At 47.9% G+C, this 20,995-nt stretch overlaps 2 protein-coding genes across 3 annotated transcripts; both read left to right on the forward strand.

Annotated features, from left to right (window-relative positions):
* Positions 1-460: 460 nt before the first annotated feature.
* On the forward strand, positions 461-6,028 carry LOC4347481 (type I inositol polyphosphate 5-phosphatase 13). Its single transcript, XM_015755744.3, has 11 exons — positions 461-1,561; positions 1,718-1,970; positions 2,075-2,879; positions 3,243-3,367; positions 3,509-3,593; positions 3,749-3,902; positions 4,035-4,072; positions 4,148-4,415; positions 4,570-4,693; positions 4,774-5,134; positions 5,376-6,028. Exons 1-11 carry the CDS (start codon positions 607-609, stop codon positions 5,802-5,804), a joined length of 3,597 nt encoding a protein of 1,198 aa, XP_015611230.1. The 5' UTR covers positions 461-606; the 3' UTR covers positions 5,805-6,028.
* A 440-nt stretch (positions 6,029-6,468) lies between these two features.
* Positions 6,469-20,229, forward strand: LOC4347482 (DNA topoisomerase 3-beta-like). Of its 2 annotated transcripts, XM_066303878.1 has the most exons (16): positions 6,531-6,627; positions 6,767-6,823; positions 7,754-7,857; positions 14,015-14,108; positions 14,540-14,639; positions 15,069-15,312; positions 15,428-15,590; positions 15,670-15,789; positions 16,118-16,197; positions 16,715-16,993; positions 17,171-17,339; positions 17,427-17,555; positions 17,684-17,896; positions 18,598-18,777; positions 19,242-19,913; positions 20,073-20,168. In XM_066303878.1, the coding sequence occupies exons 1-15, from the start codon at positions 6,607-6,609 to the stop codon at positions 19,887-19,889; spliced, it is 2,601 nt and encodes an 866-aa protein (XP_066159975.1). In that variant the 5' UTR covers positions 6,531-6,606; the 3' UTR covers positions 19,890-19,913; positions 20,073-20,168.
* The last annotated feature ends 766 nt before the right edge of the window (positions 20,230-20,995 follow it).

A 20,995-nucleotide genomic window follows, 5' to 3' on the forward strand; every position in this document is an offset into this window, starting at 1 on the left:
AATAAGATAAGATCATATATGGACGTTCATAGAAAAATAGGATGAAGTAGTTGGTAAATTTTTAAAAAATACTATACCTGGTGGGGTGGGGGTGAAAATGGTTGGGATTGGTAGCAATATATTCGGAAACGACGCTTGATCAGCTGGTAGTCGACTATATATATCACTTAAATTACTTAAATTTCTCAGTATCGATATTAATATGACGCAGGAAGAAATTAAATAAAGAAAACAAAAATTATATATAGCTAAAAATGACGGTCGAAAACACACTCGATCGATCAGAAATTCCTGTCACCATTTTCAGCCTGGCATTTCCCAGTTTTAAAAGTGATTTGAAACGGAGAAGAGGGTTAATTCATACTCCATCTTTGAAACCGTTGGCACTTGGCAGTAAGCCCGGCTCACCCGCTCTCTCTCCTCTTTCTCCTCTTTCTCTCATCACCTCGTGCGGCCCCGACTCCGCCGGCCACGGGTGGCGCGCTCCGATGGTCGTCCATTCGTCCGACCCCCCTCCCTCGCCGCGCCCTTCTCCTTGACCATTTCCATCTTATCTCTCCCCATTCCCATTCCCCCCCACGCCCCCAACCCCAACCACCGATCGCCATGGAGCCCGACGACGAGGCGCTGAGGGAGGTGGCCGCGGCGGTGGCGCGCGCCCAGCCGCCGCAGCGCCGCGGGATCTCCTACAGCCAGCCGCTCTCGCGCGACGCCGCCTCGGCGCGCCGCGCCGCGCTCCGCAACCACAGCCTCGACGACGACCACATCCTCCCGGCCTCCCACTCCCTCAACTACGTCCACCACGACCCCTCCGCGGGCGTCCCCAACCCCGGCGGCGGCGGGTACCACCCCCCGCTCCCGCCGCACGGACACCAGCCGCAGCACCACCACCACCCCAGCGCCTCCTACTCCACCGGCTCGCGCCGCTCCGTCGGGGGCGCGAGCGATGGGTCCATGACGCTCGAGCGCGCCATGTCGGAGTACGGCGGCGGGCATGGGACGCTGCCGGAGTACGTCGGCGCCGGCGGCGGGAAGGGCATCTTCCGCGTGCCGCTCCGCGCCGCCATGCACCCGGCGCGCCCGCCCCCGCTCGAGGTGCGGCCGCACCCGCTCCGGGAGACGCAGGCGGGGTCGTTCCTCCGCACGCTGGCGGCGGAGCCGGAGCGGCGGCAGCTCTGGGCCGGGGCCGAGTCCGGGATCAGGGTGTGGGCGCTCGACGAGGTGTTCGCCGGGTGGGGCGCAGGCGCGAGGCGCGGCGACGAGGAGAGCGCGCCGTTCCGCGAGGGCATGCCCGCGCCGCCCGCGCTCTGCGTCGCCGTGGACAGGGCTAACCGGCTGCTGTGGACGGGGCACAAGGACGGGAGGATCCGGTCGTGGCGCATGGACCTCGACGCGGCCGCCACCGCGCCCGCGCCTCCGCCTGGTGGCGCAGGCGACGGCGGTGGGAGCGTTGGGGGAAGCAACCATGGCGGGCCAAGCAATGCGCCGGTGTTCAAGGAAGCCCTCACGTGGCAGGCGTACGGCCGGACTCCCGTGCTCTCCATGGTCGTCACTTCGTATGGTGAGCATATGTTGCCCATGATCTTGTAATGCCAATGTATTTTTATGTTGTTAGATTCTCATAGTATTAAGAATTTGATCGTTGCATATTTGCATGTGAATTGCAAACGCAAATCATTGTGACAAAAAAACTTCATGTTCCATTTGAATCCAACAGGCGAGATATGGTCGGGATCCGAGGGTGGTGTCATAAAGGCATGGCCTTACGATGCCATTGCCAAGTCGCTCTCATTGTCACCGGAGGAGAGACACATGGCTGCATTGTTGGTGGAAAGAGCATACATTGATCTCAGGAACCATTGCACAGTTGGAAATGTGTGCTCTTTGCCTGCTTCTGATGTGAAGCACATGCTTGCCGATTATTCTCGCGCAAAAGTGTGGACGGTTACAAGCATGACATTTGCTATCTGGTATGATTCCAGAAAGATATATATGTTACCATGTGTTACAGATTGCTGTTCCTTTGCCCATTAGTTGCTTCTAACCTCCACATTGTATTGAAATATTGCTACAGGGATGCTCGTACAAGGGAGTTGCTGAAAGTATTTGGGATGGACGGGCAAGTTGAGTCAGCTCGGCTTGAGACACCGGTCATGCCAGAGCAACCTATCGAGGAGGAGGTCAAAGTAAAACCTTCAAAGAAAGATAAATCCCAGGGTTCTTTGAACTTCTTCCAGAAATCTAGGAATGCCTTGATCGGAGCAGCTGATGCGGTGCGCAGGGTTGCAACAAAAGGAACATTTGTCGAAGATAACCGTAGAACGGGAGCAGTGGCTCAAGCAATGGATGGAACAATTTGGTCAGGATGCACAAATGGTTCCATTATACTGTGGGATGGAAATGGAAACAGAGTGCAAGAATTCCAGCATCATACTTCTTCTGTGCAGTGCATAAAGGCACTTGGAGAAAGGGTGTGGGCGGGCTATGCCAGTGGCATTGTTCAAGTCATGGATGTTGAAGGTAACCTTCTTGCAGGATGGACTGGACATAGTTGTCCAGTCATAAGAATGGCAATTGGAGGTTCTTACATTTACACGTTGGCGCACCATGGTGGTATTCGGGGATGGCCACTGACATCACCAGGACCTCTTGATGACATTTTGCGCACTGAATTGACTAACAAAGAGCTTTCATACACTAGAATGGAGAAGATAAATATAATGGTTGGAAGTTGGAATGTAGCACAGGGGAAGGCATCTGCTGAGTCACTTAAATCATGGTTGGGTAGTGTATCATCTGATGTTGGGTTGGTTGTCGTTGGCTTACAAGAGGTCGAGATGGGTGCGGGTTTCCTAGCCATTTCTGCAGCAAAAGAAACTGTAAGATACTTGATCTTGCCTTCAATCATTTATTTCTCCTTGCTTTTGTTCAATGCAATTAAGTGTTAGGAAGAATGCATCTAGATTCTAGATAAGCATAAACAAGCAGGTAGCACAGAAAGAATACCGGTGCTTTAGGAATGTTACTTTTGGAGCATATGGTTAATGGGGTCAATATCAATACTGACTTGGAAGTATACAGAATTTCTTAGGGGTTAACGAATTCTATATTTTTATACTTTTACCTGTGCTGTGTATATCACAAACTTTAATTGTCGTAATAACTTTCCACTATTACTTTTTGTGTGTGTAGATAACTCTATATCACTCATTTTATTCAGCTTCCCTTGTTCATGGTTCTAGGTAGGACTTGAAGGCAGTGCTAATGGGCAATGGTGGATAGACAATATTGGTAAAGCACTTGATGAGGGAACATCATTCCATCGAGTTGGTTCTAGGCAGTTGGCCGCATTGCTTATTGCCGCATGGTATTGTGTCTTGTCATGACTTAGCTGATTTGGTTTACACTATAAATTTCTTGTCACATAATGATAACTTGTTTAATTTATAATTAGATGAATTACCATTCTCGTGTAATTTATTTTACATGTAAACATTAACTTTTCAAGGGCAAGAAAGAGCCTTAAGCCATATGTTGGTGATGTGGAAGCTGCTGCAGTGCCATGTGGTTTTGGACGTGCTATCGGCAATAAGGTACATCCTGAAGTCGTTTCATATATGTGTAGGCATTAATTTCCTCGTTGGATGATGCCGCACATTGCAGTCGTTAGTCAGTTTTTATATCATGGTGCATGCGTCTAAGTTATAATCTTCAGTTGTCTGTGTGATGACAATAGATACTTCTGCAGGGTGGTGTAGGATTAAGAATAAGAGTCTATGATCGTAAAATGTGTTTCGTCAGCAATCATTTTGCTGCACATTTGGAAGCTGTAAGCAGACGCAATGCTGACTTTGATCATATTTACCGGACAATGTCTTTCAACAAACCTCATGGATCCACAGGTTCTTTTCTCTCAATTCGTCTTAAGTGTTACATGCCTTCTCATTATCTAAATAAAAAGTGTTACATGCCTTCTACATTAATATAATCCTGAAAAGGTGTTTCCTTGACCCTCTCGGTTTCTCTTCATGCAGCTTCTGCGACATCCGTCCAATTGCACAGAGGAGTAAATGTATGTGTTTTATACAACATTCAAATTATCTATCATAATGAATTGTACTGATGTTCAGATTTGTGGAGATGACAGGTAAATGGGAACCAGGTCGATGAGGTCAGGCCAGACTTGGCTGAAGCTGATATGATTGTCTTCCTTGGTGATTTCAACTACCGGCTTTATGGTATCACATATGATGAAGCAAGGGACATGGTCTCACAAAGAAGTTTTGATTGGCTAAGAGAGAAGGATCAGCTTCGAGCAGAAATGAAAGCTGGAAAGGTGTTTCAAGGAATGCGTGAAGGTCTCATCAAATTCCCTCCAACCTACAAATTCCAAAAGCACGCTCCAGGTCTAGGAGGTAAGTCTAGCTTGACACTTAAAATTTAGATTGTTATTCATTGTGTAATAGATTAAATTTTCTGTCAATGTTTCATTTAGAGTAATTATTTGACTGTATTTGGCTAAAAGATTCAGTCATTGTCCCTGAGGCCTTTACATCACTTGTCTTGCAGGGTATGATTCGGGTGAGAAGAAGAGGATACCTGCTTGGTGTGATAGAGTACTATACCGCGACAGCCGTCCTATATCAGTAGCTGACTGTTCACTGGAGTGCCCTGTAGTTGCTTCAATTACATCGTCAGATGCTATAACACTTCCTTTTCTCTTCTTTTGACTCCCTTTCTTTGATATTGATCATTTTTGCCCTCTTTTGATAGGTATGTAGCTTGCATGGATGTCACAGAGAGTGACCACAAACCTGTGAGATGCACATTTAGCGTTGACATTGCAAGAGTGGATGAGTTAATAAGAAGACAAGAGTATGGAGAAATAATCGAAACGAATGAAAAAGTACGTTCTATGCTTGAGGAGTCTTCTTTTGTCCCAGACACCACAGTTAGCACAAGCGAGATTATACTGGAAAATCAAGAAAATATTGTCTTTCGGATTACCAATATATGTGAGACAAGCAAAGCAGCTTTCGAAATCACGTGTGAAGGCCAGTCAAGCAAAAAGGAGGATGCAACAAAATCAGAGATTCTTCCAAGGGCATCGTTTGGCTTCCCTCTTTGGCTTGAGGTATGAGTTATCATGTTTTCCCCATGCCATTTTCCATGCTAGTTACTGTCCCTTTAGAATTTAGATTATCATGCATTGCTAGTTCTGTTTCTAAGCAAGAAAGAAAGTTACCTCACTGCTACACTACGTCATAAAGCTTCATTCATAAACTGACTGATGTTGAAGCTTCAGTCTAAATATGTTGTTCCATAGGTATGTTCAGTTCAGAAACCAATTTCTGGCTTACTCCCTTATTACACAGGTCCAACCAGCGGTTGGTCTTATCAAACCAGGAGAAACGGCGGAGATCACGATCCATCACGAGGACTTCTACACGCAGGAGGAGTTCGTGGACGGGATACCACAGAACTGGTGGTGCGAGGACACCAGGGACAAGGAGTGCGTCCTCACGGTAAACATCAGAGGCAGCACCTCCACCGAGACCAAGTCGCACGCGATCAGCATCCGGCATCACTGCCCGGCGACGTCGGCGCCGCCGCTGATCATCAGCAACCCGCTGTCATCGTCGGCCGCCCCGCCGATCAATGCCCTGGCCAGCGAAGGGCCGCCGTCGAAGCGCTCCTCCAAGAAGAGGGAGTCGAACCACCACAAGCGGGAGCAGCAGCAGCAGGACTACGCTCAGTTCGGGAGCTCGGAGGTGCATGACCTGTGCCGCATGCGCTGCCCTTGATGAACTATAGACCTGTAGAGAGATCAGAATTCAGAAGTTTTCGTAGGTGTGTTTCTGATATATATATATATATATATATAACATCAGGGAGGAGTTTGCTCTAAAGTTCTGTACATATGCTTCACTTACCTCTACCAGCTGCTACTGCTTCTAATGTAACCCAACAAAAGGAGTGTAGAGTCATTGGCATACCACTGCTAATAATTTGTGTGTTTTTTTAATTACATGCTGATTCTTAAGGGTGTTGTTTTAGAGAGTTGAATTCAGGGGAAGTTACCTAGCGAAAGAATGAACAGTGACCAGTGTAATATGTTTCATAGTGTCGTTCTTTTCTTCAGTTAAAAGTGTTGTTGATGTTTTCCTTTCTGAAAGACTAACTGATCTTGTGATTTATGACTATTCATTTTTCTATGAGAGATTTATTCTCTTTCTTTGGTGACAATCTTTCATTTTTTATTTCAGTGCTCATTTTGTTCCAAGTGTTTTTCGACCTAAAAAGTTCTGATATACTATTGCACATCGTCAGTAGGATCATATTTTAAAATTATCACGAGTATGAGTAGATCAAAATTTCTTAACCAAAATCAGCATCCCAATTCCCAAACCTCTCAAGAAAAAGAGAGAAAATTCAGCATCCCCAAATTGGAAAGCCCAAGAACACAGTGGAGGGGGGGGGGGGCCAAAACCCAGCCCACTAAAACCACACTCCGATCCGAAACCGTCTTCGTCTTCGTCTCCGGCCGCCTCTCCGCCTCCACTCTTCCTCCTCCCGGCGGCGAGCTTCCCCTCTCCGCCCGCGCCCATGGCGCCCACGGTTCTGATGGTAAGCAGCACCAGCCGCTCCGCTCCCGGCGTACCGCGCGGCGTTGGGGCCGCCGTCGGTGGCGGCCGCAGCGACCCGGGGGGACTCTCCGCTCCACACAGATGTTCTCGCCCTCACTCTCGGATCGCCGCTTCTGCAGGTCGCGGAGAAGCCCAGCATCGCGCTCTCCATCGCCTCCGCCCTCTCCGGCGGCCGCGTAAGTCCCCCACTCCCGCCCGCTAAAACCATCCGCAACCTGTTTGATTTTTTTTTTCGTTTTCGAATTCGAATTCGGCTGTGGCTTGAACACCCGAACGTGGATTGTTTCATAGCAGGTTCTAACCTGGGAACTTTAGCTGTGAGTTGTTTATAGGGCAATGGCTAGGGGTTTGAGGCTTTTGGCTGGTCGTCGACATCATTGCGCGGTAGGGTTAGTTCCAGGGACTTGGGGAATTCAAAGATGGTAGACACTGAGAGGATTAGATTCACTGACATGGTAAAATGGTAAATGGATTTGTCCTTTATGATGAATATCCCCGTTTTCACCCAAAGACCTCTGCTTAAGCTAGTATAAATCTATTGATGAATGTTATGTTACTACCTGATCTATCCATGGCATGAAATCGCTATCACCCGACTGTAGATTGTTTCGCCGTAGATTCACAGCGCAAGTTCTGCCCTAGAAACTAAAGTAGTGAGATGTTATTAGGACAATGGCTAGGGATTTTCGCTTGGTAGACCGTGGGCATCATTGCCACTGTAGGGGTAGCTTCAGGGACTGGGAAAATTCAAGGATATTATAGAGCTGATAGGATTGGGTGGACTGACATGGTAAAATTGTACAATGTCTTTGCCTTTCCCTATGATGAATGATCAAATATCCCCTGCTTCCACCAAAAGACATCTGCTTAAGCTAGTAAATCTATAGATGAATTTTATGTAATTATCCAATATCTCTGCGGCATGAGGTGGCCATGCATTTTGGGTGGTTGTTGCCGATACATTATCTATATCACGTGGGTCAGATTTTAAATTGGGTTGTTTGCCTTAGCTGTTCAGAAGTATCGCACTTTCACTGCTGTTGTGCATTACACATTTCTTTTCTGAGGTGAATGTCATTGCAAAACCTTTTTCGATGTTCATGCAGATGTCTACAAGGAAGGGAAGTACAGATGTCCATGAGTTTGATGGGATGTTTCAGGGTTCTCATGCATTTTTCAAAGTGACATCAGTCATTGGACATGTCTTGAGGTTTGTGCATATTTTCTCCCATTCTTCTAAGTGCCTTTGTCATGATTATATCACGTGATGTGCTACTTTTCTGTGCAATCAAGAACTACATATCTCAACTATTGTACATGCGTATTCTCTATGTAACTGTTTTTACATAGAAACAGTTGACCAATGCATAATTGCAACTTGCAAGGTTGATATATGATGCAAATGATTGATTATTATTCCATTATAGCTGGATAATCAATATAGCAGACACTAATGTTTTCAATGCTGACTTCGAATATAAAACATGCATTTGTCATCATCATTATCTTGTTTGGTTCATGTGACTTGAGTTCTGTTCCATCTCTAGCTTACCCCAACTTGTTTGGGACTAAAAGGCTGTCGTTTGTTGGATAAGTCTTTGTGGTCCTTGGTCGTGATTCTTCTTTTTGCTTTTGGGTAGTTTCACCTTTTTCAGGACAGCATCTACCCTTTAGCATATTTTTCAGTTGCTAGGACAGCTGCGGTTAGTAGGACAGCAGCAGTTAGCATCTCCTTTATGCCTCCTTTATGCTTTATTCAGTTTGGATGCCCTCTAGGACAGCATCCCATTCAAATTTCGAATTTTAGACTAGGAGGGTGCAGCAATAGGCTAGCAGCCAGCTATGGCTATATATATGTATCCAACCTCCCTCGGGTAGGTATGGCTTTTGTGTTTAGTCAATGAAGAAAACCAGAAAATTGCCCCATCTCGAGTGCCATCCTCTTCTCAATGAGAGTAACCATTGAAATTCTAACATCTGGTATCAGAGCCACACTTTCCTGTAGGCTAAACATCTCTTGTTCCACCCCCTCCCAAGCTCGGTTGAGCTCTCAGCCAGCAGCAGCAACAGCACCGGTTGCTCCTCCTTCCCCTTTCCCTTCCCCCTCTCCACGCAGCAGCCCCCCGGAGGTGCGCCATGTCCGACGCTCGGTCTCGGCGTTCGGTCGCCTTGAGCACTCGGCGTCAGCAGGACGCCGAGCTCGCCGCAGTAGAAGAGCGCAGGCGAGCAACGACTCAGACCACTGCAGCAGCAGCGAGGGCGGCCAGACTGGCGGCAGCGGAGTTGGCAGCAGCCAGGGCGGAGGCGGAGGCGGAGGCGACGGAAGATGCGGCACGTGCGGCGGAGGTAGAGGTTGAGACCTTGCGCAGCAGCATCAACGGCTCCATCGCCGGCGACATCACCGCCGACAGGGAGCTTGAGGAGCTGGCAAGAGGAAGGGCACGGGAGCGAGCAGAGCGGTGGGCAGCAGCCCACCTCCACGGCGGCGGCGGCGGCCCAAGGGACCGCGCGCCCGCCGACGGGAACCCAGACGGGCGCAGGCGTGCCGGCGGCAGCCCGGAGCCCGCACGCGGCCCTCGCAGGCAGCACGGCTCTCTCTCCCCTGACCGGCGCCATGGTCACCACGGCGTCCAGACGGTGGTCAGGGACTTTGGTCCCGGCGGTGGGTGGCCTACCCTCACCAAAACCAACTACATCGAGTGGGCCGCGGTGATGAGGGTGAGGCTCCAGGTGCGGCACATGTGGGAGGCAGTTCGGTACGGTGACGTCGACTACGACGAGGATCGGCGGGCACTGGATGCCCTTATCGCTGCAGTCCCGCCCGAGATGCAGTTCTCGCTTTCCCAGAAGCGGACTGCCAAGGAGGCCTAGGACGCCATCGCTGCGGCACGCATCGGCAGCGACCGCGCCCGCAAGTCCACACTGCAGGCACTCCGCAAGGAGTGGGAGAACCTGGCCTTCAAGCCAGGTGAGGATGTTGATGACTTTGCTCTCCGTCTCAACACTCTCTTGCAGAAAATGGTGCAGTACGGCGACGACACCTACGACGAGGAGAGAGCTGTCGAGAAGCTCTTCCGCTGCGTCCCTGAGAAGTACAGGCAGATCGCTCGCTCGATTGAATCTCTGTTGGACCTCTCCACGATGTCGATCGAGGAGGCGTTAGGTCGCCTCAAGGTCGTCGATGGTGATGAGCCACAGCCTCTCTCGGGGCCCATCACCATCGGCGGGAAGCTCCATCTCACTCGGGAGCAGTGGGAGGCCTCTCAGGGTGACGGGAGGAAGGGGGAGTCATCTTCCCCGATAGGCGGCCGTAAGCCGCGCAAGGCGCGGGGAGGTGTCCAGCTACGGTGGGCGCGAAGACGTGCCGAGGGTGGCGCCCGCAGAGGCGCCCAGGGCGTTGCCACCGGCAACCACAAGCCGGCACGAGACGACGCCTGCCGCAACTGTGGCAAGCTTGGCCATTGGGCCAAAGACTGTCGACAGCCACGACGTGGCCAGGCCCACGTCGCACGGGTGGAGGAAGAGCCGGCTCTGCTCCTGGCTCACGCAAGCATCGAGCTACCTCCAGCGACACCGGCCGCAGCGGCTTTCCTCCACCTTGATGAGCCGAAGGTACTTGTCTCCCTCTGCAACGACTCCAGCAACGACAAGGCTGATGGGTGGTACCTCGAAACCGGCGCCACCCATCACATGACCGGCCGACGGGAGTTCTTCACCGAGTTCGACTCCAGCGTCCGAGGCTCCGTCAAGTTCGGGGACGCCTCCGGCGTGGAGATCAAGGGTGTTGGCTCCGTCACCTTCACCGCCAAGTCCGGTGAGCACAGGCTGCTCACCGGAGTCTACTACATCCCCGCGTTGAGGAATTCTATCATCAGCGTGGGACAGCTGGATGAGAATGGCTCACGCGTGTTGGTCGAGGACGGACTCATGAGGATTTGGGATCGCTGTCGTTGCCTTCTTGCCAAGGTAACCAGAGGCACTAATCGACTCTACATCCTCAGCGCGCAGGTCGCACAACCAGTTTGCCTCGCCGCTCGTCGGGACGACGAGGCGTGGCAGTGGCACGAGCGCTTCGGGCACCTCCACTTCGAGGCCCTGAAGCAGCTCAGTGCCAAGGAGATGGTGCGAGGCATGCCGTGTCTTGACCACGTGGAGCAGCTCTGCGACGTCTGCGTGGTGACGAAGCAGCGGCGGCTCCCCTTTCCCCAGCAGACGAGCTTCCGAGCCAAGGAGCGGCTCGAGCTCGTGCACGGGGACTTGTGTGGCCCAATGACACCGGCCACACCAGGAGGACGACGTTACTTCCTGCTGCTCGTCGACGACCTCTCCCGCTACATGTGGGTGATGGTCCTCGGCAGCAAGGGAGAGGCTGCGGACGCCATCAGGCATGCGCAGGCTGCTGCAGAGGCGGAGTGCGGCCGCAAGCTGCGCGTGCTGCGCACCGACAACGGCGGCGAATTCACAGCGGCTGAATTCGCGTCGTACTGCGCTGATGAGGGCATTCAGCGCCACTACACCACGCCGTACAGCCCGCAGCAGAACGGCGTCGTCGAGCGGCGCAACCAGACGGTTGTGGGGATGGCTCGGGCCCTCCTCAAGCAGAGGGGGATGCCGGCCATCTTCTGGGGGGAGGCGGTGGTGACGGCCGCCTACATCCTCAACCGCTCGCCTACCAAGGCCCTCGATGGCAGGACACCGTACGAGGCTTGGCATGGGCGCAAGCCGGCGGTCTCCCACCTGCGGGTCTTCGGCTGCCTCGCGTTCGCCAAGGAGCTTGGCCACATCGGCAAGCTCGACGACAGGAGCACCCCAGGGGTGTTCATCGGCTACGCGGAGGGCTCGAAGGCCTACCGCATCCTCGACCCGGAGACACAGCGTGTGCGCACTGCGCGCGACGTTGTGTTCGACGAAGGGCGAGGGTGGGTATGGGACAAGGCGGTGGACGATGGTTCGACTCCGACGTACGACGACTTCACCGTCGAGTACGTCCACTTCGAGGGAGCTGGGGGAGTAGGCAGCTCTTCTTCACCTAGCGTGTCTACCCCAGCCCCCGAATCTCCACCGACTCCGACACCAACACACCCTCGGGCCACGACTTCGACTACGACGAGCTCTTCGTCGACACAACCCCAGCCAGTGACTCCACATGCTCCAGCACCAACAGCCACTCCTCCAAGCACGTCTACTCCGACGCCAGCTCGTGTTGAGCGCAGCCCGGTCGAGTTCGCTACTCCGCTCTCCCACGACGGGGAGTGCATCGACGCGTACCACGACGGCGAGCAGCTACGGTACCGTACGATGGAGGATCTTCTCGGCGACCAGCCGGTGCCGGGACTGGTGCCTCGCGACCTAGAGGCGCAGTTGCACCTTGCGTGCGACGACGGTGAGCCTCGGTCTTTTGTAGAGGCCGAGAAACACACGGCATGGCGTGCCGCGATGCAGTCGGAGATGGACGCGGTTCAGGAGAACCGCACCTGGGAGCTTGCTGACCTCCCTCGTGGTCACCGCGCGATCACCCTTAAGTGGGTGTTCAAGCTGAAGAGGGATGAAGCCGGAGCCATCGTCAAGCACAAGGCTCGCTTGGTGGCACGCGGTTTCGTGCAGCAGGAGGGGATCGACTACGACGATGCCTTCGCTCCCGTGGCACGGATGGAGTCTGTGCGACTCCTTGCGCTGGCTGCTCAGGAAGGCTGGGGCGTCCATCACATGGACGTCAAGTCGGCGTTTCTAAACGGCGACTTGAAGGAGGAGGTCTACGTGCACCAGCCGCCGGGATTTGTGATCCCCGGCAAGGAGGGCAAGGTGCTACGCCTGCACAAGGCCCTCTACGGCTTGCGGCAGGCACCGAGGGCGTGGAATGCCAAGTTGGATTCCACGCTCAAGGGGATGGGCTTCGAGCAAAGCCCGCACGAGGCGGCCATCTACCGGCGGGGCAATGGAGGAAATGCCTTGCTGGTGGGTGTTTACGTCGACGACTTGGTGATCACCGGCACCAAGGATGCGGAGGTCGCGGCGTTCAAGGAGGAGATAAAGGCCACCTTCCAGATGAGTGATCTGGGGCCTCTCTCCTTCTACCTGGGGATCGAAGTGCACCAGGACAACTCCGGGATCACGCTTCGACAGACCGCCTACGCCAAGCGCGTCGTTGAGCTGGCTGGGCTCACCGATTGCAACCCAGCTCTCACTCCGATGGAGAGACTGAAGCTGAGCCACGACAGCACGGCGGAGGAGGTAGATGCTACACAGTACCGACGTCTTGTGGGGAGCCTTCGCTACCTCACCCACACACGGCCGGACTTGGCCTTCTCCGTCGGCTACGTCAGTCGGTTCATGCAGCGACCGACGACGGAGCACCAGCAGGCTGTGAAGAGGATCATCCGCTACGTTGCGGGGACTCTCGACCACGGTCTCTACTACCCGAGGCGTCCTGGCAAGGCACACTTCGTCGGGTACAGCGACAGCGACCACGCCGGCGACATCGACACCAGCAAGAGCACGAGCGGGATTCTCTTCTTCCTCGGCAAGTGCCTCGTTAGCTGGCAGTCGGTCAAGCAGCAGGTGGTGGCCCTGTCCAGCTGCGAGGCCGAGTACATGGCAGCCTCCGCCGCTTCGACCCAGGCGCTCTGACTTGCTCGACTGCTTAGTGATCTCCTCGGCAGAGACACTGGAACGGTGGTGCTCAGGGTGGATAGCAAGTCCGCTCTGGCCCTGGCAAAGAACCCCGTTTTTCACGAACGGAGCAAGCACATCCGGGTGAGGTACCACTTCATCCGAAGCTACTTGGAGGAAGGGAGCATCAAGGCGAGCTACATCAACACCAAGGACCAGCTTGCGGACTTGCTCACCAAGCCTCTTGGGAGGATCAAGTTCCTCGAGCTCTGCTCCAGGATCGGGATGGCCCAACTTCCCCACAAGACGACGCACAAGACTTAGGGGGAGAATGTTGGATAAGTCTTTGTGGTCCTTGGTCGTGATTCTTCTTTTTGCTTTTGGGTAGTTTCACCTTTTTCAGGACAGCATCTACCCTTTAGCATATTTTTCAGTTGTTAGGACAGCTGCGGTTAGTAGGACAGCAGCAGTTAGCATCTCCTTTATGCCTCCTTTATGCTTTATTCAGTTTGGATGCCCTCTAGGACAGCATCCCATTCAAATTTCGAATTTTAGACTAGGAGGGTGCAGCAATAGGCTAGCAGCCAGCTATGGCTATATATATGTATCCAACCTCCCTCGGGTAGGTATGGCTTTTGTATTTAGTGAATGAAGAAAACCAGAAAATTGCCCCATCTCGAGTGCCATCCTCTTCTCAATGAGAGTAACCATTGAAATTCTAACATCGTTATTGTTACTGTGTGATACCTCTTATGCAGTGTAGATTTTCCACCTGCATATCAGAATTGGGAAGGGACTGATCCAATGGATCTATTTGTGGCTCCAGTTCTGCGATCTGAATGCAACCCTAAGGTAAAGCATTTCTCCACAGTTCTTACCGAAGCTTAGTACTTAGTAGCTAGCAGCTATGCCTACTCAATTAAGTCCATTATCCAAGAATAAGTTCACCAAGTACTACATGAATGTCACATGTTCCCACTTGAACTCTACTGTTTAGTTTAGCCAATGCTGAAGCATCTTATTTCATCCTTTCCTTCATAATTGCTCGTTTGGCTTCTAGCTGTAGTATCCACAATCTAATGTTACGAATGTTGTGATTACTGCTGCCCTTCATTTTTTTTTAAATGAAGTTCATGTTCATCTATGAATCCCACAAACTTGGATTAATTGTAGATGGTGGATAAAATTCCTCTCTATAAAGCTTTATCACAACACCTGCAAAAACACCATAGTTTTCCATGGTTAGGTATGAAACTGATCACTGATTTATGGTTCTTGCGAAGGCTCATATCCGCAGGCATCTAGCTCAGGAAGCTCGAGGCTGCACCTACTTGGTACTCTGGCTTGATTGTGACCGAGAAGGAGAAAACATATGCTATGAAGGTATGCTATCCTGTTTTAGGACCTCCATGGGTATGTGTACTAGAAATCTGGGTTGGTGTACAAAGAGCTTTATGTGTCCTTTTTTGGGGTAAAATCTGTACTCTGTGAAGTGTGAAAACAAATATAGATGTAAACAACCTGACCAAAATTCAGAAAACACCAGATGGAGAAATGCTTCAGGCCTGAGGTAACTGCTCAGTGAACTGGATTGCTCTGGATTCCTCAAATCTGTATACAGTTACGCTTTTTGCATGAGAAAAATATATAGTTACCCTTTGTATGCATGAGAGTTTATTCTGCACTGAGACCCTGATTAATGCTGTTTGTACACAAACTTTTCATTCGATTTCTTTACATGTATAAATCCTGCTCTGTTCTACCTACAGATATTTATGTCAATGTAATAACAATGGCACTCTTATATTCCAGTAATTGATTGCACTGGAATTCCTAAAAGTGAGGTTGGCAGAAGAATTTTCCGAGCCAAATTTTCGTCCGTTACTGAGAAAGATATAATGGATGCTATGAATAATCTTGTTTTGCCAAGTAAAGATGAGGCACTAGCAGTTGATGCTCGCCAAGAAATTGACTTGAAGGTAGGAGTAGCATTTACTCGATTTCAAACCAGATATTTTCAAGGAAAATATGGAAATCTCGACTCAAGAGTAATTTCGTGAGTTCTCTATATCCCTTTGGCAACCTGGAGTCATTAATCAACTGTATGCTAGCCTTTTTTAGAATTTTCTGCAGAATTTTGTCTTACAATTCTTCCCCCTGTTCTATATCAGGTATGGTCCATGCCAAACACCTACACTTGGATTCTGTGTACAACGCTATCAGCAGATTACCACATTCAAACCAGAGAAATTTTGGTCCTTGAAAACTTATGTTATCAAGGATGGTAATGAAATTCAGCTTGAATGGGATAGGAAGAAACTTTTTGATTTTGATGTAAGATTCTTGAGTTTATAACCAAATGATTTCATTCTATTCTTTCTAACATTTATCATTTCATCAATCAATTTTGCAGGTTACTGTAATGTTCCAAAAGATGGTGGCCAGTGATGGTATTTTAAAAGTAACCGACATATCAGTGAAGGAAGAGTGCAAAGCCCGCCCGCCTGGCCTTAATACAGTTAATTTGCTTAAGGTGCAACAACTTAAGACTAATTGTATTTCTCCTTGTTTAAATCACGTTCTTCATTGAACAATGATGCTACCAAGGTTACTATTTTGTTATCGGCAAAGTTCACTGTGTGTACTTATGAGTAGTGCACTGGTGTATGTTAGCTGATTTACATGCTTCTTTTGAATTATATTGCTGATATTACAGTGTTCTACTACATATGATCATGTATTAACATATACATCTTTTCCTATTCTCTACCTCAGATGCCCTTGATTGACATAATACAATATTATAGTTATTTTCTTGTTAGATTTCAAGTGTAAGTTTATTAAATATTTTTATTATCCAGGTTGCATCAAGTGCACTAGGTATTGGACCTCAGACAGCAATGCACTTGGCAGAAAGGCTTTATACCCAAGGATTCATCAGGTTTCAAAAATGAACCCCAGAAATATTAATTTTGTACTACATATTCTCCCTTTGTTCTATGGAAATGTTAATAACATGTTTGAAGTTGATATGGGCTTATTTGCTGTATGCAACAATATTGCTGGATCTTTTAGGCTGTGTTCGACTCTGCTGGTTCCCATCCTCTCCTCCCTCGTTTTCCGCGCGCATGCTTCCCAAACCACTAAACGGTGTACTTTTTGCAAAAAAAATTCTTAGAAAAGTTGCTTTAAAAAATCATAATCTTTTAAGTTTTTTTAAGCTAATACTTAATTAATCGTGCACTAATCCATCGCTCCGTTTTCCTTGCTGGAGGTGAGGGTTCCCAACCCTCACCCAAGAACACAGCCTTAATCAAATTGTCGTTTTGACTAAAGAACAGGGTGTGTATGTTTCCGCTAAAACTGAAACTGCTTACATAGGTGTTGCTGATTTGCTGTATAGTTAATAATGTATCTTCCTTTTCTCTATTGAAGTTCTAATAGTTGTCATTGTACAGTTATCCACGTACAGAGAGCACTGCCTATCCTTCATCATTTGATTTTAGAAGTGCACTCGCTGCACTTGCACATAATCCTTTGTGGTCCAATGATGTTCGGACGTTACTGGACACTGGGTTTGTTAAGCCCAAACAGGGTCATGATGCTGGGGACCATCCCCCAATAACTCCAATGAGATTGGCAACAGAAGAAGCTTTGGGAACTGATGCTTGGAGGCTGTACCAGTACATTTGTCAGCATTTTATTGGCACTGTCAGTCCTGATTGTAGATATACGAGGTAGAGTGCTAATATTTGTGTCTATTTTTATTAACCAATAACCAAGTTATTTCTGTTTCACTGCAATCTTGTTATAGTATGCTTATTGTCACCATCCTTATCTCAATATCTGAAAATTTCATCATTATCTCTTTATATGAACATTACCACTTTTTTCCTTTGACAAATGGTTTTCAGGACTTCCATTGAGTTCACTTCAGGTGGAGAGACTTTCCACTGTGTTGGCAACCGGGTCACTTCTAAAGGATTTACTTCTATTATGCCATGGCTGGCTGTGAGTGAGAATAATATCCCTGCATATAAAAAGGGCGATGCTGTTAGCATCCATAAGGTTGACATATATGAGGTATGGCTTGTGAATTTATTCACATCACATGAGCTCACCTTTTTTTTTTGGGTCTGAAAATGTTCATAATTATCATTCTTCATTAAGGGTAGCACCACACCTCCTGACTACCTTAGTGAGAGTGAATTGATCTCTCTCATGGAGAAGAATGGCATAGGTACAGATGCATCAATTCCTGTGCATGTAAACAACATCTGCGAGCGTAATTATGTTCAGGTTAGTTGAATCCTTTTATACCCATCCCCTTGTGAGCTTCTTATGTAGTGAACTTTTACACCCACTTATGGGCTGTCATTGTGTAAATATGCGAAATGCCTTAATGCTGCTACATATCTTTCCTGAAGGTGAATTCCGGAAGAAGATTAGTACCAACACCCCTGGGAACTACATTGATAAGAGGGTATCAGTGCATTGATGCTGATCTGTGCTTACCAGATATCCGAAGGTTTATTGAGCAGCAGATTACTCTAATTGCAAAAGGTGAAGCTGACCATCTTCAAGTTGTGCAGCATGTTCTTCAGCAGTTTATGAAAAAGTACTCGTACTTTGTGAAAAAGGTAATATGTTTGGTTAATAATTTGTAACACTGTTGTTTTCTTGATTGTAGTGTTATTTCCTCATGCCTTGTAGTATCTTTACATGGTATTTTGGAACGGTCACTAATTAATATCCTCAACAGAGCGGATCCTCCAAAGTGTGTAATCTTTCTTGCATTTCATACTGTGTAATGTTTTATACTGTTTTTAACAACCCAAATTCCATCAATAGAATGTACAGATTGTATAGAACTTTTTTAACTTACTTGAATTAGAAGAAATCTGCAATTTGCTAGTTTTACAGGACCTCTTGTATGTGGTGCATAACGCATTGTTAAATTTTCTTATTCCAGTATTTGCATCACATTTTCAATTTTATTTGATAGATCTGAGGGGTAATTTGGCTCATAAATGATTTGCTATCATTGATCATCACTAGATGTCATTCATTAATGCATGGTTCATTGAAAACAGTGAAAAAATGTGGTCAAATTATTAGTGCCTAAGCCTAAAGATGTGTTTCGTCTGAATCAAACTTCCTTAGTTGATCCTGTTTAGTGCTGCATCAATCTGTTTCATAGTTAATTGAAATAAGGACTGGGTGCGCTAGCCATGATTAACATAAATAAACTTCCATTTTGTTGATAGTGGGTTCATTCTGTGATCACTGATGATATGCTCATCAGCTCATGTAGTTGCTTCAAATGAACGTATGCTTGCAGATTGAAAACATGGATGCTTTGTTCGAAGCACAGTTTTCACCTTTGGCTGACTCTGGACGTTTACTGAGCAAGTGTGGAAAATGTGCTCGGTATATGAAGTACATTTCCACTCAGCCAATGAGGCTGTACTGTGTAACTTGTGAAGAGGTCTACTATCTTCCCCAGAACGGTTCCATTAAGGTGATTGCTTGAACTGCACATTATTTTATTATATATGTAAATTTTCTTTCTTGTTTACATGTGGATAAATTATGCATCATGTTGTTTTACTTCTGAGCACCAACATAAGGAACTGAACTGCAAGAATATCGCGGAATCATGCAATGCTACTTTTGATAGATATTTTCGTTCCCTAGATGTCATGATCCCTGTTGTATAGTTTTCTTTGTTTTCAGTACATATTGCGATATTTTGTTTGTTACTTTCTTCATGTATTCCATTTGCTGTCCTTATTGTTATGTTCACCACTTCATTTTTTTTATCCACTTTAATGCTTAACATAACCTACTGATACAACTTCAGTATTTTCTTTGATATAAAATGTGCATGTTGAACTCTTAAGTATGTGCATTATTATTTTGTATAATTTGTTGTGCCAATGGTCAGTTCATGTTAACTCATGGTTAATAATCCTATTCTTCCAGCTTTACAAGGAAATCATTTGCCCCCTTGATGGGTTTGAGTTGCTACTGTTTTCAATGGTTGGCCCTGATGCAAAATCCTTCCCACTGTGTCCTTTTTGCTACAACAGTCCTCCATTTGAAGGCATCGACAAACTCTTCGGTGCACTCAAGCTTGATGACACTGGCAAGGTTGGGAAAGGGGCTGGCATGCCATGCTTCCTCTGCCTGCACCCCACATGTAAACAATCTATGATCACTCAAGGAGTTTGTGCTTGTCCTGAGTGTACTGGTACCCTAATTCTTGATCCAGTCAGCGCACCCAAATGGCGGCTTTACTGCAATAGATGTAACTGCATTGTCCTGCTCCCACATGCCGCTCATAAGATCAGTACTACAGATAAGAAGTGCCCAACATGTGAGTCTACTATCATCGAAGTTGATTTTAACAAGAAAACTACCCCACTTAAGGATGGAGCTACTTTGCATGAGGGTTGCATCTTGTGCGATGAGCTGTTGCATTCGCTCATTGAGATGAAGCATGGGAAGTCATTTTTTATGAGGAGAGGTAGAGGAAGAGGCAGGGGTAGAGGTCGAGGGAGAGGAAGCAGTAGGGGAAGACGGGGGAGCTCAAGACACGATGATCCTAAGATGAGCTTCAGAGATTTCTGAAAGTTTCAGGGCTTAAACCTATATGTAAGTACATGCAACACTAGTTAGAAACTTAACCACCACTGTTGTTCTTTCCATTTTCTTCCTGTATAAACCCTAGATCAAGTTATCTTTCATGGTTTTGCTACCATGCTAAGACTGTTATTTCTGTTTCTATTGGATGAAGTTAGGCTTGTTTCCCAGGTTGAAGAATGGCTGTGTAGCATCGATCTTATGTAAACAGTGGTTGGTAAATGGTAACAGGGCCAACGGTTGCAAGGGTTGGTGAGATACTGACAATTGAGAACTTCTGGGTCGTAATGCGTTTACCAACGACACAACACGAGGCAAATTGCTACCCAACAAATGCCTGATCTCTTTTCAATGTTGATTGGTACTTGATAATAAGTTGATAGCACCTTCTGATCTGGGATTCTTCTGGTTGAATCCTCTAATCCAAAGAGAAGGAACGGATGCTTCTGTTTCACTTGATGCTTTGTTCCTACCACACACGTGAGATAGTATACGTCACTTGTTGGTTCATGCTTTATTTGTACTTAATATTTTTTTTCAGTTATACAGCTCAACTCTTTCCTTTGACATGACGTTGCTTCAGATTGCCCCTCCAACCACCAACTGAAGGTGGCCACTTGAAGCTTTGTTTCAAGTCCAAGGAAGTTGAGCAGGGGCCTCAAAACACAGGTTAAGGCCTGAACCATTGATGCTAGTCCGTGTGTCAAGAGCTAGGGTTCGTGGTTTTTCTTGGCTGGATTTGGATTAGTGAAAAGCTGTGGGGACTGTTTTTCCCCGCCGGTCAAGTTTTTCATATCTTTTTTTTAAAAAAAATATTGTCACATTCAGGGAACCAATTCCCTTGGTAGCTTTTGCGGTAGAACAGAGCATTAGATTGGAACCGGGATGTCTGAAATTGACAGGAAATAGGGAAAGGTCGTCTAGTGTGTGACTACGGGACTAGTATTGTCTAGCGTAGTAAAGTACGGACTAAATTAGGTGGGAATGTGGGATCGGATGCTCTTATGACTTTATGAATGTAATTAAGGTGCAAATTGTTGCGTAGATGATATTGGAAAGGGGTTAATAACGTGATGGTTATGTTAGATGAGTGA

Source organism: Oryza sativa, chromosome 9 (assembly GCF_034140825.1).
Source record: "Oryza sativa Japonica Group chromosome 9, ASM3414082v1".
Lineage (NCBI taxonomy): Eukaryota > Viridiplantae > Streptophyta > Magnoliopsida > Poales > Poaceae > Oryza > Oryza sativa.